Below are 15,120 nucleotides of genomic sequence, written 5' to 3' on the forward strand. Positions count from 1 at the left end.
AATTGTGCAATTAATTTGTGATTAATCGTGACTTCAATCATGTGATTAATCACACTTAAATATTTCAATCGATTGACAATAATATGACTTGAGGTCCATTTACCAGCGTAAAACTAAACAGGTCGTAGTAACGACTACTTTTCACTTAAGTCCAAACTTTGTTACTTTAACTTGAGTAAAAAGTATAGTCAGTTATTCAACTTTGACCAGAGTATTTTAAAACATGAGTATCTGAACTTCTATTTAAGTGAAGATGTGTGTACTTTTTCCACCTCTGTCCTCAGCCATGCTATCTGCTAAACAAACTGAGGAGGAAGTGTGCGCTTTAAACTGCCTACTCTTTGGTTATTATTGGTTTGTTCATCTGTTTGTCAGAAAATATAAGATGGACTGCCAAATATAAGAAATATTTCATATAGTAGTTACATAATTTGAGAAACAACTGTAGTGAATGTTAAGTTTTATGGCTACAACTCAGGATGTCTTTGTAAAAGCAAAGGATAAAGAAAGTACACAGGAATTCTTCTGGACAGTAAAATGCTGTCTCAAGGAATCTTTAGAGCAGATATTCACACACAACACACACACACACACACACACACACACACACAAACACACACTCTGATGACACATGCCTGGGCTGAGGGGCACCAGCTGAATGCCAAATACACTCACACACACCATCTGTTCCCCCTGGCAATATGGGGAACAAGTAAATGTGTTTGTGTTGTTGGGGTAATGAGGTGTGTTTTTTTTTTTTTTTTTTTAAACACTACACCACCCAGTCACAAGAAGAGACAAAACCATCAAATATACAAAACCCAATTATTCAACTTTATTAACATCAAGGTATTTGGAACATATTTCCTCTCTTTCTCTTCTGTTTTTATTAACAAATAGAAAACAAACGGCATGTCCAACAGAGCGATTGCAGCCTCTCGCATCTTGACTCAAACGCTGAGCGGGTCCAGTGTGTTTAAATCCACCTCACTTTTAGCCTTCAGAGAAGGGAAGCGCTTGAGATTCTTTAAACCGGTGATTCTTCTTGGTTATGTTGTGATATTGTCCTTCCGAGCCACAGTGACATACGATCGTGTGATGATTACGGTAGGTGAAAATACCACGTGTAGGGGACTTCAGGAGCAGTAGAATCTGCAAAACGGTTCCATGCTGCGGCTTCAAATCAACCATGAAATTATGCTGATAACAGCACAGTATGAAACATTGGATTACCCTGCTAATATTTTGCACACTCTAAGACATACGGAACATAGAGTCATGTCCTGCTGTATTACGTTTTTTATTATGTGTTGGATTCATTGTGGTGTACTTTTATGTTTTGTATCACTGTGCTCTGTGGTCTTGTGTGTGTGTGGCATGTATGTAGTGAAAACATCATGATAGACCTGTCCATCTCAATTATGATACTGTGTTAAGAAGCCATGTCGTTATCTTGGTTCATTTTAACAGTTTTTTTTTTTTTGAAGGTTCTGTCAGCGATTTTTGAAAATTGTTAACAAGGACATTTTATTCCCAGCGGAGGCTTGTGCTCACTGCAATACTAGTGCAACCGCTAACAGTCATTTCCGGATTACGTTCAGTTCTTTTTAGCATATATATAAAAAACCAACATGGACATTTACTCATACAGAAGTTTTGTACAACTTTTTGTGTTTAGAGCATTGTTTGTCCTTGTTGATCTTGTCTGAGACATTGTTTTAGATATTTTATGACCAATTGTGTTTTAAAGTATTTCCTGCCTATATGTTTTGGATTTCTGCTCGATCGGCCACAGCTTTGTGTAAATGGATCCTCAACAGATAGCTAACACTACCTGTTGTGAAACTTCCAAACAAACACAGCACATCTGCTATGCATTCCCTCCAAGTATCTTATAGGCAACTGCTTGAATGTGAGAAGGGCTTCATTAAAGTGTTTCGACTTTAAAAATCGCTGACTCAACCTTTAAAACAAGAGGAAAATTCCTGGTACATGTCTGATCCTTTATTTCTTTCTTTCTTTTTGCCTAGATCCCTGCAAACTCGCAGTTTATACACTCTTCATCATTCCCAGATCTCGGGTATCACTGTTCACTGACTCTGGATTCACATCATTTAATATCGTGATGAACACACATAATTTTGTTCTAAAAAGGTGCCAGAAGTAAAGGTTCGTACCCTCTCCCCTGCTGAATAATCTCAGTCTCATTAACATAACAATGATAGAAACAAAGAAATGATCAGCAGCTCAGTGTGTTCGGGCCGTGTTAAAATACACGCCTATGTACTAAACATATACGACCGTGTGGTGATAAGAATTTCAAATAATAATAAGATTATTTTAAAATATGTAAATATAAAAAAAGGATAAAAAAATAAGAATAAAAATAGACCCATTACAGATACCAGTATAAATGACAACAATTACATAGTTGAGTTGTATATTGTATGGTCATGATAATAATTAATAATAATTATGATGATTAATATGACAACAAGGATTAAAAAGAAAAAAACAAAAACATTAGTAAGATTTTCAATCTCAGCAGGATTCAGAGATATTATTACGCTATAACATGTTTTATAGTAATATTGACACCAGAGCGGCACTTTTGTGTTCAGAAAGAGGAATGGATGCAGGACTAGAAGGAATTGTTAGCACCCTGCTTGCCATTCACATTTTCCCTTTCCTTTTCCCTTCTCTCACTCCCTATCTCACCTTCTCTCTCTTACTCGCTTTGAACCCCTAAACTGAATCAGTGGAGTGTGTATTGTAGCTCAGAATGATCCGCCTGCTCTCCTGAGGGGCGTTTCAGGGATTTCCGGAGGTTTTCAGATGAGCAGTTATGTTGCATAGTGATCGAAGCTGCCAAGGTACTCAAGAGCTGCACGGTAGCACAGCTGATACTGGTCCTGCAAACACACACACACACACACATTTAATTTGTATGTCACAGAAAGAAGGAACTGTGCTATTAGCAAATAGGCAAAACATGTATTTAAATAAAACTCCACTGCTCCGTGTGTTTCATCCTCACTAGCCACTTTTACATGTACACTTTTTTGTCATTAAAATCATTCCAATTCAAAGATTCAGGGAACAGTTTCCAAGACATTATGTAATCCGATATGGTGTTTACATGTGCCGGTGCTTTCAATCGGAATGACCTTGTGACATGTGCACATTAGCCTCTGTCCTGTTTGCCACCTTTTATTCCTGTCAACATGGAGGATTTTTTATGCGCACTATTTTTATGTAAAGTGTAGCTCTTAAACAAGCAACAGCATAAATTTGTAGGAATTATACTGCTGGAAGGTATGAGGAAAAGACGGATGCAGGGAGCTGAGCTTTTTGGTGGCGGTGCGTCTCTAAGGAGCGTCTCAATACCACCCCTCTATGGAGGCCCGTAGTAAAAACTGGTGGGAGCAGATTGTATTGCTGGAATTTAGTGACCTGAAATGGAAACTAAACTTGCCGGTCATTCACACGTTTGTGTGGACTGGTAGAGGGATTTATGCCCCCAGAAGAAATGACAGTCAGAAATCCAATTCCCCTGATTATATGTGTCGCAGTTGTTTTGTACAAGTGTTCACAAGGGCACAGTTAAAAAGTTCATGTATATATTTTGCAAGGGAATAAAATAGGCCGATACAAGATCTGATGCCAGGTGAAGAGGAAGCTTCCGAAATCACATGGAGATTTGAAGAAGCGCATTTTGTCCCTTATTTATAGAAAGGTTTATCGCACTCCTCTCAAACCGATTGCAATTTCATTCAGTTTGGGCATTTTTATTCCAATTGAGGTGTTTACATAGAGCATTTCCATTCGGATTGGACTTTTAAACAGATTACAATGCTCCATGTAAACGCACCTACTGACAACACAATGTATGTTTTCATGAAAAGTACAAATTGTTAACTTTTATAAAAAAATTTCAGAGTTGACCACATATTTCTGGTTTAGAAAGTTCAACATCTTTCACAGAGTCTTGCTCTCCTTACCTCGGTCTGTACCATGGCTGGCCTCTGAGTGCGCAGGGTTTTGATGGTTTGGAACAGATCCACCACGCCCTCATATCTCATCCTCTCCAATACGATACTCAGAGTGATGAACACTCCTGTACGACCTACGCCGGCACTGCAGAATACAAGTGTTTACAAGTCAATCCATACAAAACTTACACTGACGTGTACAGCTACAAATGTAAAAAAACACACACACACACACACACACACACACACACACACACACACACACACACACACACACACACCTGCAGTGAACAGTAATTGGTCCATCCTGGCCAAACTGCTCCTTGGTTTTGTGCACCTGGCCAATAAAATCAATAAATCCCTCCCCAGTCTTTGGCACACCCTGCTCTGGCCAATCAGTGAACTGGAATTGCCGGATAGTCCTGGACTGGCCATCCTGAAACAATGTTACGGAGTTATACACACATACTAGACTTTACCTCAGTGTTAACACAGTAAACCCTAATACAACCAGTAAAACTCAATCAGAAGACACTAACAGATCCCAATCATCCCAATCAATTAAACCACATTTGGAACATTAAATGACAAGCAATTTAATTTGTACTCAAAAATGAACTCCACTATCAAATCCAATGAGGACATGAACTCTAAACTGAACTTCATTTCTAATGAGAACTCGAATCTGAAATTTAGTTTGAACTCCAATATGAATGATTTGAACTGCAGATTGAACTCGAATTTGAAACTATAATATTAATTTTATTCTGAACTCCAGTCTGAAATCCAATATGAACTTTAACAGTGACTGAAAATGGCTACAAAGCACGTTGCTTATAATCCTGTCATTTAAAACTATTAACTAGTTAATATTAGCTAATATTAGCGAAACTGTCTAGCCAGTTTGTTTAACAAAACTCTACTGTACAAACCAATAAACATTACCGTGGCTATTACTAGTAAACTAATACTAATGAACACTTTAGAGATGCAAGCTGAGTAAACATGCATGTTTTTTTTTTTTTATAAAGTGCTGCCTTTAAAAGTTCAATTAAAACTCTTCCAGCTACGGAAGTATTAACGATCAGACAGCTCCACTTCCTAAACACAAACTCAGAGTGCTGAATAAAACAAAAGAAATGCTGTACCCTGGCATCAGTGACTTTGAACTCTCTCAGGATGTACTGAGGCATGTTGTATTCAGCCATGGGGTCCACCACAAAGTACTGATAACGTGCTGAGCGCTCAGCTGGCCAGTACTGATGGCACTTTTCCTGCAGGGCAACACACACACACACACACACACACACACACACACACACAGAGATTTGAAGTGTGTAGGTGTATGTCTGTCTTAGTTCAAGACATGATACTTGGATTTGGTTTCATATAAAGCTATACACTGAAAACGTAGCTCTGCATCTAAATTTCTATTCAGAATGATTGTCTCTGTGGAGATACTGTGTGTCATAAATGTATTTAGATAACAATCAATGAGTTTGATCTCACAATGTTCCACATTTTTTCACCACTGCACCACAGTTGCTATGTCTATACTGCTGTAATTCTACAGGTACATGTCCACATCCATTATATTGCCTTGTGACATTTCTACTGATTTGGTTATGTACCGTTATATCCATCTAAACATTGCTGAATGATATGGAACTCCTAGTTCAAGGTTTGAGGTTGCTCCATTTGCTATATTATATTTTAATTCAGTATCAAAGCTTACAATAATGACAGCATTGTGCTAAAATTGTAGGCACATGTATAACTTTGGCAGTACAAAGGAACCACCAAATAAATGAAATAAAAAGCTTCCATCCTTCTATTGCTTTTACTGTAAACTGCTAAAATTAAAATCTATTGAGTATATGGTGTGAACCCTTCTGCATTTAAAAGTGTGCCAGTTTCCATAGCTACAAGCTGAAGAGCTTTTATAAGTTTTTCCAACTATCTCAGAGAACTTGCATTTCTTCTGCAAGCTTTGCCTGTACTTTCTTCTGTGTCTGCAGGTAAAATCCCAGACAGCTTCTGTAATCTAAAAATGGTTCTGTTACCTAATACCGTTCTTTGTTTAATACGATAGAAATGCAGTATTCATGCAGTTGAATTTTTGCAAAGTCTGAAATTCGGACGTTGGCAGTTTTCTACTTTCTACTGACACACTCATGCAGAAGATGTATAATAAAAATAATATTTTGTCTTCACCATAAGACAGAATTGATAAATAAAAAAAAAAAATGTATTAAATGTTATCAGAAGGTAATTTTCTATAACATCAACTCCGGCTGTTGATCTGCTAATCAGTGGAAAGTTCATCATCATGATTCTTGTGCCTCACAACATGTTGGATGCGCTTGTGCCTCCTCTTTATCTGACAGAGCTTTTCATTGAAACAAATTGGATGCGACTCATTGACCTTCCAAGTGGTCTCCTAATGGCAATCTCTAACTTTCAGTGGAAACAAATGGATGTCAGCTGCTTTGGTGCATGATGTCACTGCCATGTGAGACTTACCCTTCCCATCTCTCGGAGTTTGGTCAGCATGACTACAATGGTGGAGTTGTGCTCCCAAAGCATTCTCCAGAAGTCCTCTGTTGTCTCTGCCAGAGGACCCTGTGTCGCGATGTACGCCTTCTGCTGTCTACGCACACACAGAACACAAATAGTAATAATGAATGATGTTGAGTAATGGAGTAGAAAAAGATGCAATGTCAATAATAGCAAAATAGAGGAGGCGAAAAGAGTGAGGAGGAAAGACAGGAAAAACATAAAACATAAGAGAAGGAGATAAAGAAAAGAAAAGAAAAAATAACATTTCCAGATCGAAGAGAAAAGCAACTTATGTACCGCACACAGTGCTGCAGTAACTGTGAATGAACGGCAGAGGGCGATGTGACACTGCAGCAATAAAGCAAGCACGGTCAGAACAGTTACTTCTGAGGACAAATCTGAACCAGTGATGTGTTTTATTATAGCTGAGGTCATCAGTTTTATAATAGGTAGTGAGTAGGACACCACACACACACACACACACACACACACACACACACACACACACACACACACACACACACACACACACACACACACACAAAAAGGCTAATCATCTGTTCAACCAATGCATTCCTTCTTCATTAACAATATGGCAGTTATGGTGGGCGTCACCGGATCAGGGTTAAAGATGCAGAGTCACTGAACCCTCATTACTACCACCACTAGTCCCCCAGGTGCTGTAAACTGGCTTACACTGCACAGTTGGCAGGCAGGTTGGCAGCTTTCAACATCTTGAAAGTTGCACTCTAATTTGCTATTTGTACAGCTACAATATGCATGCAGTGGTAGCTCATTCATAGGAGCAAATGGCCCCATATATATATATATAGTATATATAGTATACAAAGTGCACGTTCACAACTCACATTTTATATAGTGTTTATTACTAATTAACACTCATTGTTTAACACTAATGGATTTTTATTTTATTTAAAATTCTTCCAATGTCTTACCATTTCACTTGTCTTTCTTAAAATTGTGCAGACCAACACTACTAAAGGCCCAGTGGACCAGGAATCACACTTCCCCATTCTTGAGGAAACACAAGGGACTGTTAGTGACAGGATTACCAGATTGGACTGGTTTACAATGCTCCAAGAAATCATCTAAATAGAACATCTAACAAGTTATATATAAGTTATAAACAGTGTTATAATAATTGTTTATTGATATTAAAGCTGTTTGTATGACACACACACAAAAAAGATCCACACCATCTATACTGAACATAGGTCGAGTTACATCTTAAATTGTGTACATCAGGTGTGTCCAATCTTTTTCAGAAAGTGCCAGTGTGGGTGGCAAACCAACCAAATGCCACATCTGTTGATCAGCCCTTTGTGGAAAGGATTGAACCCTGATCAACATCTAAAATGTCAATACGTTTGGAACATCAAGCTAATATATTTGCAGTAGAAACACTATAAAAATAGTCATCTTTTATATAACTAAAGTTGGGGGCATTACAGTATCTATATACACATACAATGTTTTCTGGGATATTGGGGCAGTTAGTTTAGTAGGGCTATAAGGTTTCTTTGTGTTACCTGTTCTTTGGTCTTTTGGCAGACCCATAGACTGTCCTTCCAACATATTCCATTTATACTGACACACAGCACTGAGAGAAACACCAATTATTTTCCTCCCACAGGGAAAAGAAAGAGATAGATGAATGATTAAAAAGAAAAAAGAAAGAGAGAAAAAGTATAGAGAGAGAAAGAGAGAGAAATATAAAGAGATTAAGTAATGAGAATGATGGGTGGAGTAAGATACAGGTCAAGAAATAGACAGAGAGAAAAGGAGAGATATTTCCTCAAGCCCAGTTTCCTTCTACCTTCACCCCTGTGCAAGACCATTGATTTCTCCAGATGTCACTCGCACTTTTTCACCCTGTGCTTCATGCCATTTCTCACCTGTGACATCAAATCATCCATTTCTGTCTCTCTCCAGCTGTCTGTTCCTCTCTGTCTCTATCAGTGTCTCCATCGCATTGGGTCCTCTGAGACCTCAGCTGTCTGTAACACGATTTTAAATAGTGCTCTGTGCTCCAACACTGTTTTTTAACAGACCTTTGTGATGTTTTCTAACAATGCCGAAGTGTGTTAGCACCTACATCACATGCTAAACCGCTTGGCAAGAAACCTTGTAAGGAACCAGACTCAAAAATGAAACCTAGCCTTTTCTGGGTGATGCTGGATATTGGAAATATAAATAATTCAGTATTCAGTTGTAGAAGAGTAAAAGCCTAACAATTTGTTAAAAAGCAACTTTTATATCATTTAAATTTCTTCTAAGTTCAGGTCCATACATTCCTCGAGTTACACTGTATGGCTAAAACTATGAGGAGACACCTGACCACCAAATCCATATGTGGTTCTTCCCCAAACTGCTTTCACAAAATTGAAAGCACACAGTCGAGAAAGCTTTTATAATGCTGTAGATATGCTGTTCTCTTCACTAGAACTAAGGATTCCAAAGCTGCCCAGCCTGAAAATACCTCTACGTGAGGACTGTAAAGACTTGGCTTGCCCTGACCCCAACCCCCTGAACACCTTTGGAATAAACTGGAAAGCTGACTGTGTACCAGGACTCCTGACCCAACATCAGTTCCTCACCTCAGAAATTCTCTTAAAGCTGAATAAGCACAAATTCCTACCGTCATGCTACAAAATCTAGTGGAAAGCCTTCCTAGAAGAATGGATGCTGTTATAGCAGGAATCTGGAAAGAAAACTTGGCATGCGATTCTCAACAAGCACATATGGGCATTAGGGACTCGCCCTACTTTGATTCACGTTACGCTTTGCCGGGGTGTAACCAAGCAGAGGCTGCTATGTTTTAAAAGGATATGTTGCACCTGTTGCTTGATACTTAATACGCATTGCTGTTAAATGTATTTTAATAAATAATGCTATGTAATAAATAGAAGGCTTCAAAGTTTGCCAAAAGGGATAAGATACTAGTTGTCAATTTTAGTTGTGTTCTTCATCAAATCTCAGTGTCCATTACATTTACAGCATTAGCAGATGCCCTTGTTAATCATACAACTGAGCAGTTGAGGGTTTAGGGCTTGGCTCAAGGGGCTGCTAGGTGGTGGGATTTGAACTCATGGCCTTCTGAATAAAAGTCGGATATCTTAACCAAAACTGGCAAACAATAGCACAAACAATCCGTATTATATTTGTTATTACACACCTATATCCGTCGATAAAGCTGGCATTGATGTAGTCGGACCCCTCCACTCCTCTGATGGGCTGCAGACACACTCGGCTTGACTCGTACGGCATGATGTTGACGAGCCGGTTTTTGAACTTGTTGCACGGCAGGTTGGCGCTGATGAACCGGGAGGTGTGTGCTTTGGAGTTAGCCAGTTTCTATGATGGGAGTAAAGAGAGAGGGTTATAAAGCACCTTTACAACATCACTGCATCAGCACGAGTTTGCAGTACACACTCCATCACAGGAAGACAGCTATCACACTGTAACAACTGTTCAGTTCTGCATGGAGGCCTCTAGCACTGAAGGATGCCATGGACATGGTAAGCGTGTGTGTGGTGCAGACACCTATTAAATTCTTCACAGTTATATGATAAATTTCTTTGGAATCATGGCGTCGTTATTATTTTATATTTACCTCTAACATAAACATGTCTTTATCACTGTATTGTGGAACAGCAGCATTGATCAACTATGGGATGCAGAATTTTTCCTTTATTTATTGAAATGTTATTGAATGTTACAGTAGATAAACCTTAGTGTTTATTGCGAGCACCCGCATGGGTCTTATAAAGTATAAAGTGTTTAAAGTTTATGTCCCCCCTCGACTGACCTTGAACTCCAGCTCCATGGCAGTGACGGTGTCCCCCGGAGTTATGTTTGTGAGTTTCTGGAGATGTGAGTAAAGGCTGCGTGCTGGGACCTCCGTGTGTGCGCACACAGCTGCTTCCAGCAGTGCGTCATGGATGAAGATGTACTGATCCTCCGTTTGTACCATGTAGTTCCTCTGAGAGCGCATCAGGGTCACATGACCGTACACATCCACTGCTTGCTCGTGTCTCATTCGCTCCAGCATGGCATCGATTACGATGAAGCAGCCCGTCCTGCCCACGCCCGCACTGGCACAGAGACACAGAGTAAATCAGCATGTATAAAAGTTTTGTTAGTGAATAATACAATTGAGAAACTATGTCTAAAAAATGTGAACACCTTAATGATAAAAACCACCTTAAGCAGCAATAGTTGAGAGATTTTGGCTCCCTCCACTTTACAATGTTACTTCAGTTTATTGAGGTTTGGGGGCATTTGTTTTTTCACAGCTTTATTTTTTTAAATCCTGGTCTGGACTTTGACTTTGTCCTCCACCTCTGTACTTGACAGTTGGTATGAGATGTTTGTGCCGATATGCTGCGTTTGGTTTTCGCCAAATGTGACACTGTGCATTATGGCCAAATATCTCTGCTTTGTTCATATCTGTCCAATGGATATTGTTCCAGTCTTGTGGGTTGTTCAGATTCAATGTTGCAAACCAAAGCCATGCTTCATCCTTTTTTTTTTTTTTTTTTTTTTTTTTTTAAGAGGCTTTCTCTTGGCAATCCTTCCAAACAAACTATACTTGTTCAGTCTTTTACTAGTTATCAACTTTCATATTTAACATGCTATATGAGGCCTGAAGAGACTGAGGTGTAACTATTAAGTTCTTTGCAAATTCTCTGAGCATTGGGCAATCTGACCTTTTTGCCACTTTTAAATAATCTTACTGATAGACTTTAAATTGTTTGAAAATGGTCTTATAACCCTTCACAGATTAAATGGGAGCAATTGCTTCTCTAAGATAATTGGTGATGTTTTCCTTCTTAGTGTTGTGGGGAACACATAACTGAATGCTCCAGACCAACAAACTGCTAAAACCTTTATGGCATTTAATCAGTAGCACCTGGCTGCTACTTAGCCCTTTTAATTCCTATTGAATCTGTGAAGGAGTACTTAGTTTTTCACACATGGCTTATCTATTTTGGCTTGATTTTTGTAAAGAATAATGACATGGTGCATACTACATAGTGGCAGTGTTCATCTGAGGATGCATTTACCTAATTCTAAGACCTGCCAAGAACCAGCTGATTGTTATTATGTCCTGATATATAGGGTATACTTTCATTCTCACATGCTTTCATACCAGAGAGGTGTGTATGTGTGTAAGCTATTTTGGCTTATATATGTGATTTCTACTGTGCATGCATTTTCAAAATCCAAATAAAGAATCTAGAGCTATCTATAAAAAAAATAGATATTTCTTAGAAATGGTTGTGCTTGGCAGAGGGTGAAAAGTTGGTCTACTGATAAAGATGAGTAAAAACAGTGATGGAAACATGCTTCAATGCTACAGCTTTAATATATATAAAGATAAACATGCCAGTATAAACTTATGCCATCATTTATGAGTTTTTCATCATTTGAACACCAAATAAAAGCAACAAGTAAAGTTGCTATGAACCGGAAGACAAATGAGTGAATTAATAAATGAGTGAATGTTTTAATGTCATACATAAAAACTATTATTTTAAATTTCACCAATAAATTGTAAAACCATTTATTCTGTATTTGTGTCCTTTATCGTTAGAATTTTCACATGATCATAGATGACAAACAGATTAATTAGCATTTTCTTTTGCAGTAATTTTTCTTTCAATTTTGAAATATCTGAATGAAAATAAATCCAGTTTATGCTAGTAGAGAACTGGTAATATTTCTCTCCAATCCATTTGTTCTAGTTCCGACTAAGCCCTTCTTTATAAGCTGTATTTACTAGTATTAGCTTGAGATTAATCAACATACATGCGTATTAGCTTACATTTGTGTAGATTTCTCAAGCAAAGAAATGCATCTCATCCATAATATTCCTGAGACTATTTATCCTTTGTAAAGTTATTCTTCTCTCTTGTAAAATGATTGTAAAGAATTGTGTAAACCCACTGAGAGATCATTTTTTAGATTATGCTACTGTCCAATAATACTGAGAACCTAATAATTTAATAATGATTTATATTAGATCTGTTTGTACCTGCAGTGCACCACCATGGGCCCAGCGTCTGGTGGGTTACAAGTTTTGACTCGGCGCATGAAGGCCAGGATAGGTGTAGGATACTCAGGCACGCCGTGATCTGGCCAAACCATGAACTGGAACTGCCTCACCTCCCTCTTTTCACTGGAGCCAGTCTGTCTCACACACACACATTTTGTTTTAAGTTTGAATGTATATATCTGAAGTACAATTTCACTTGCTAAAGTAACTCAGGATTGTAAACTTTACCTTGTAAATAGTAAAGGTTCTGACGCTGTATGTGGCAAGCTCCACTGTGTCCAGCAGCGTGACCTGAATCATACCGTACGTTTCAGTCCCCCGACTCGGCCAGTACTGATCACACTTCACCTGCAGCGAAAAATGCACACGCACACAAAAACAAACAGTTGCAGGTGGAGGGAATTCAGTGCACGGAAATAATGCTTTATCTTTGGGTTGCACATGCGGCGTGTGTGTGATTGTGTTTTTTTTTTTTACTCACTCTCGACTTTTCCTCCAGTCGGGTCATCATGATGATGGTGCTGCTCCTCTGCTCCCACACCATCCTCCAGAAATCACTGACAGTCTCCGGCAGTGGGCCCTGTGTAGCGATGTAGGCGTTCTGCTTCCTGTATCCATCTATGTAGTTTGCGTTAATGTAATCGCTCCCTGGTATAGCTGAACACAACACACACACAGACACACACGAGTGGTATTAATATTCAATGCATGTGCCATTGAAATGCAACAGTACTCTAACACACCTCACTGGTACTTCATTTCAACCCATTACACCACAGCACTGGTGAATTATTGAATCGGAATCTTTTTGCACAGAACTTTAAACGTAACTATATATGAGTTATGAGGATGATGTTCATTCATTTATTTAGCTTTAGTAACTGCTCTGTAAATCTGTACAGTAAATCTGGGTCCTGGCCCAGGAACACTTGGCACAAAAGTATGACATTCTTTAATTCATTTTTTTTTTTTTTTTGTGTAAAAATCACCATAGTGTAAGTGGAATTTTGTAGAGATCATTTTCAGCACAGTAACAGCATTCAACTTGCTGTCAGGTCAGTCAATCACCTATGTACCTCTAACAGCATCTCTATAACAGCAACTGTTTTTATTTCTTCCCTTTGAAATAATGAATTGAGAATACTAATTTATTTAATATGTTTGAATGCCCAGAAATGTTAAACTATGAACATCCCTACACTTGGACCTTTAACATACACATTTGCAAATTAGAAGCATGATCTATTATACGAAGTAGCTTCTGGTACTCTAGGTCACATTTTATCAAAGGAAAAATCAGTTTATGAGGCAGTTTGATTCTCATTTATATATTTTATCACCTATGAATTTTTTTGCTTACTTGATATCTTATTCAATTGATCAATTACTGATTAGTAGTACACTTACATGCACCCCTCACTTACTTAATCATTAAAATACAGATTATAAACCTAACCCAGTCTGTTAGTGATCACTCTCTCTATCACTCCATTCCTTATTCATTACTCACTCTCTCTCACTCACACACACACGCACAGGAGTATATATATATATATATATATATATATATATATATATATATATATAAAACTCAAGCTACAAACCATCGATGGGTGACAGCACGACTCTAGAGTGATCGTAGGCGATGACATTAGCGTAGCGGTTTTTTGGCTTGTTCACTTCAAGGTTGGAGTGTTCCCAGGTGAACTGCTGCCCAGGATCTATCGACTGTGAACAGACAGATGAAATATGATCAGTTCAATCTTTTAGCTTTACCTAGCTTTATTTAAACAATGCACTTAACTTTGGAAAACCTTCCTCTGAAACAGTCATGTTAGCAAAAGCCTAATCTGCTTATCTGACAACGAATACAAATAAGATTTATATTCCAATAATAATCAGTGTAGCAGTATTCCAATAATAATCAGAATATATATATATATATATATATATATATATATATATATATATATATATATATATATATATATATATATATATTTGGACCAGACAGGCTAGCGTTCACTAGCCACTTCATAAAAGGAAACAACATGAAATACTCTGCCACAGTTGTCTAGACATCACAATTTGGCCTTTGTGAAAGTCACTCAGATTCTTACACTTTTTTCAGCTTCCATATCAACTTCGAGAGGTAAACCTTTACTTGCTGGCAAATATATCTCACCCCTTGACATGTGCTAACATAGTGAGGTAATAAGTATTATTCTTTTTACCTGTCTGTGGTTGCTAATGTTATGGCTGATCCGTGTAAAAAAATAAACAAGACGTTTTTAATGATTCTAAAATGCACCCAGTGTACACAATTGAAAAGAACTCTAATACCAACAGTGCTGTTTAGTGCTTAAATCTTAACATGTTTATATTAATGCACTTGTTCTAATGATGCTCCTTTTAGAGTAAACCTTGAAACTTACATATAGTGCATGCTCCACACAAATATTAAGCAGCAGTAAGGTTTCTGGTGCTGGA

At 38.0% G+C, this 15,120-nt stretch overlaps 1 protein-coding gene across 18 annotated transcripts in view; it reads right to left on the reverse strand.

Moving 5' to 3' along the window:
- Nucleotides 1–811: 811 nt before the first annotated feature.
- ptprfa (protein tyrosine phosphatase receptor type Fa) overlaps nucleotides 812–15,120 on the reverse strand; it is a 212,469-nt gene continuing 198,160 nt past the window's right edge. For all 18 annotated transcript variants that reach the window (XM_046859634.1, XM_046859609.1, XM_046859588.1 and 15 more), the window contains 11 exons: nucleotides 14,235–14,358; nucleotides 13,112–13,287; nucleotides 12,859–12,978; nucleotides 12,610–12,764; nucleotides 10,381–10,666; nucleotides 9,748–9,926; nucleotides 6,516–6,642; nucleotides 5,141–5,266; nucleotides 4,274–4,428; nucleotides 4,002–4,137; nucleotides 812–2,912 (listed from right to left, as the gene is read on the reverse strand). In XM_046859634.1, coding sequence (XP_046715590.1) covers nucleotides 2,844–2,912; nucleotides 4,002–4,137; nucleotides 4,274–4,428; nucleotides 5,141–5,266; nucleotides 6,516–6,642; nucleotides 9,748–9,926; nucleotides 10,381–10,666; nucleotides 12,610–12,764; nucleotides 12,859–12,978; nucleotides 13,112–13,287; nucleotides 14,235–14,358 — 1,653 coding nt within the window. In that variant the 3' untranslated portion in view covers nucleotides 812–2,843. The remainder of the gene's footprint in view (nucleotides 2,913–4,001; nucleotides 4,138–4,273; nucleotides 4,429–5,140; nucleotides 5,267–6,515; nucleotides 6,643–9,747; nucleotides 9,927–10,380; nucleotides 10,667–12,609; nucleotides 12,765–12,858; nucleotides 12,979–13,111; nucleotides 13,288–14,234; nucleotides 14,359–15,120) is intronic.

The sequence above is a fragment of the Silurus meridionalis genome, chromosome 1 (assembly GCF_014805685.1).
Source record: "Silurus meridionalis isolate SWU-2019-XX chromosome 1, ASM1480568v1, whole genome shotgun sequence".
NCBI lineage: Eukaryota > Metazoa > Chordata > Actinopteri > Siluriformes > Siluridae > Silurus > Silurus meridionalis.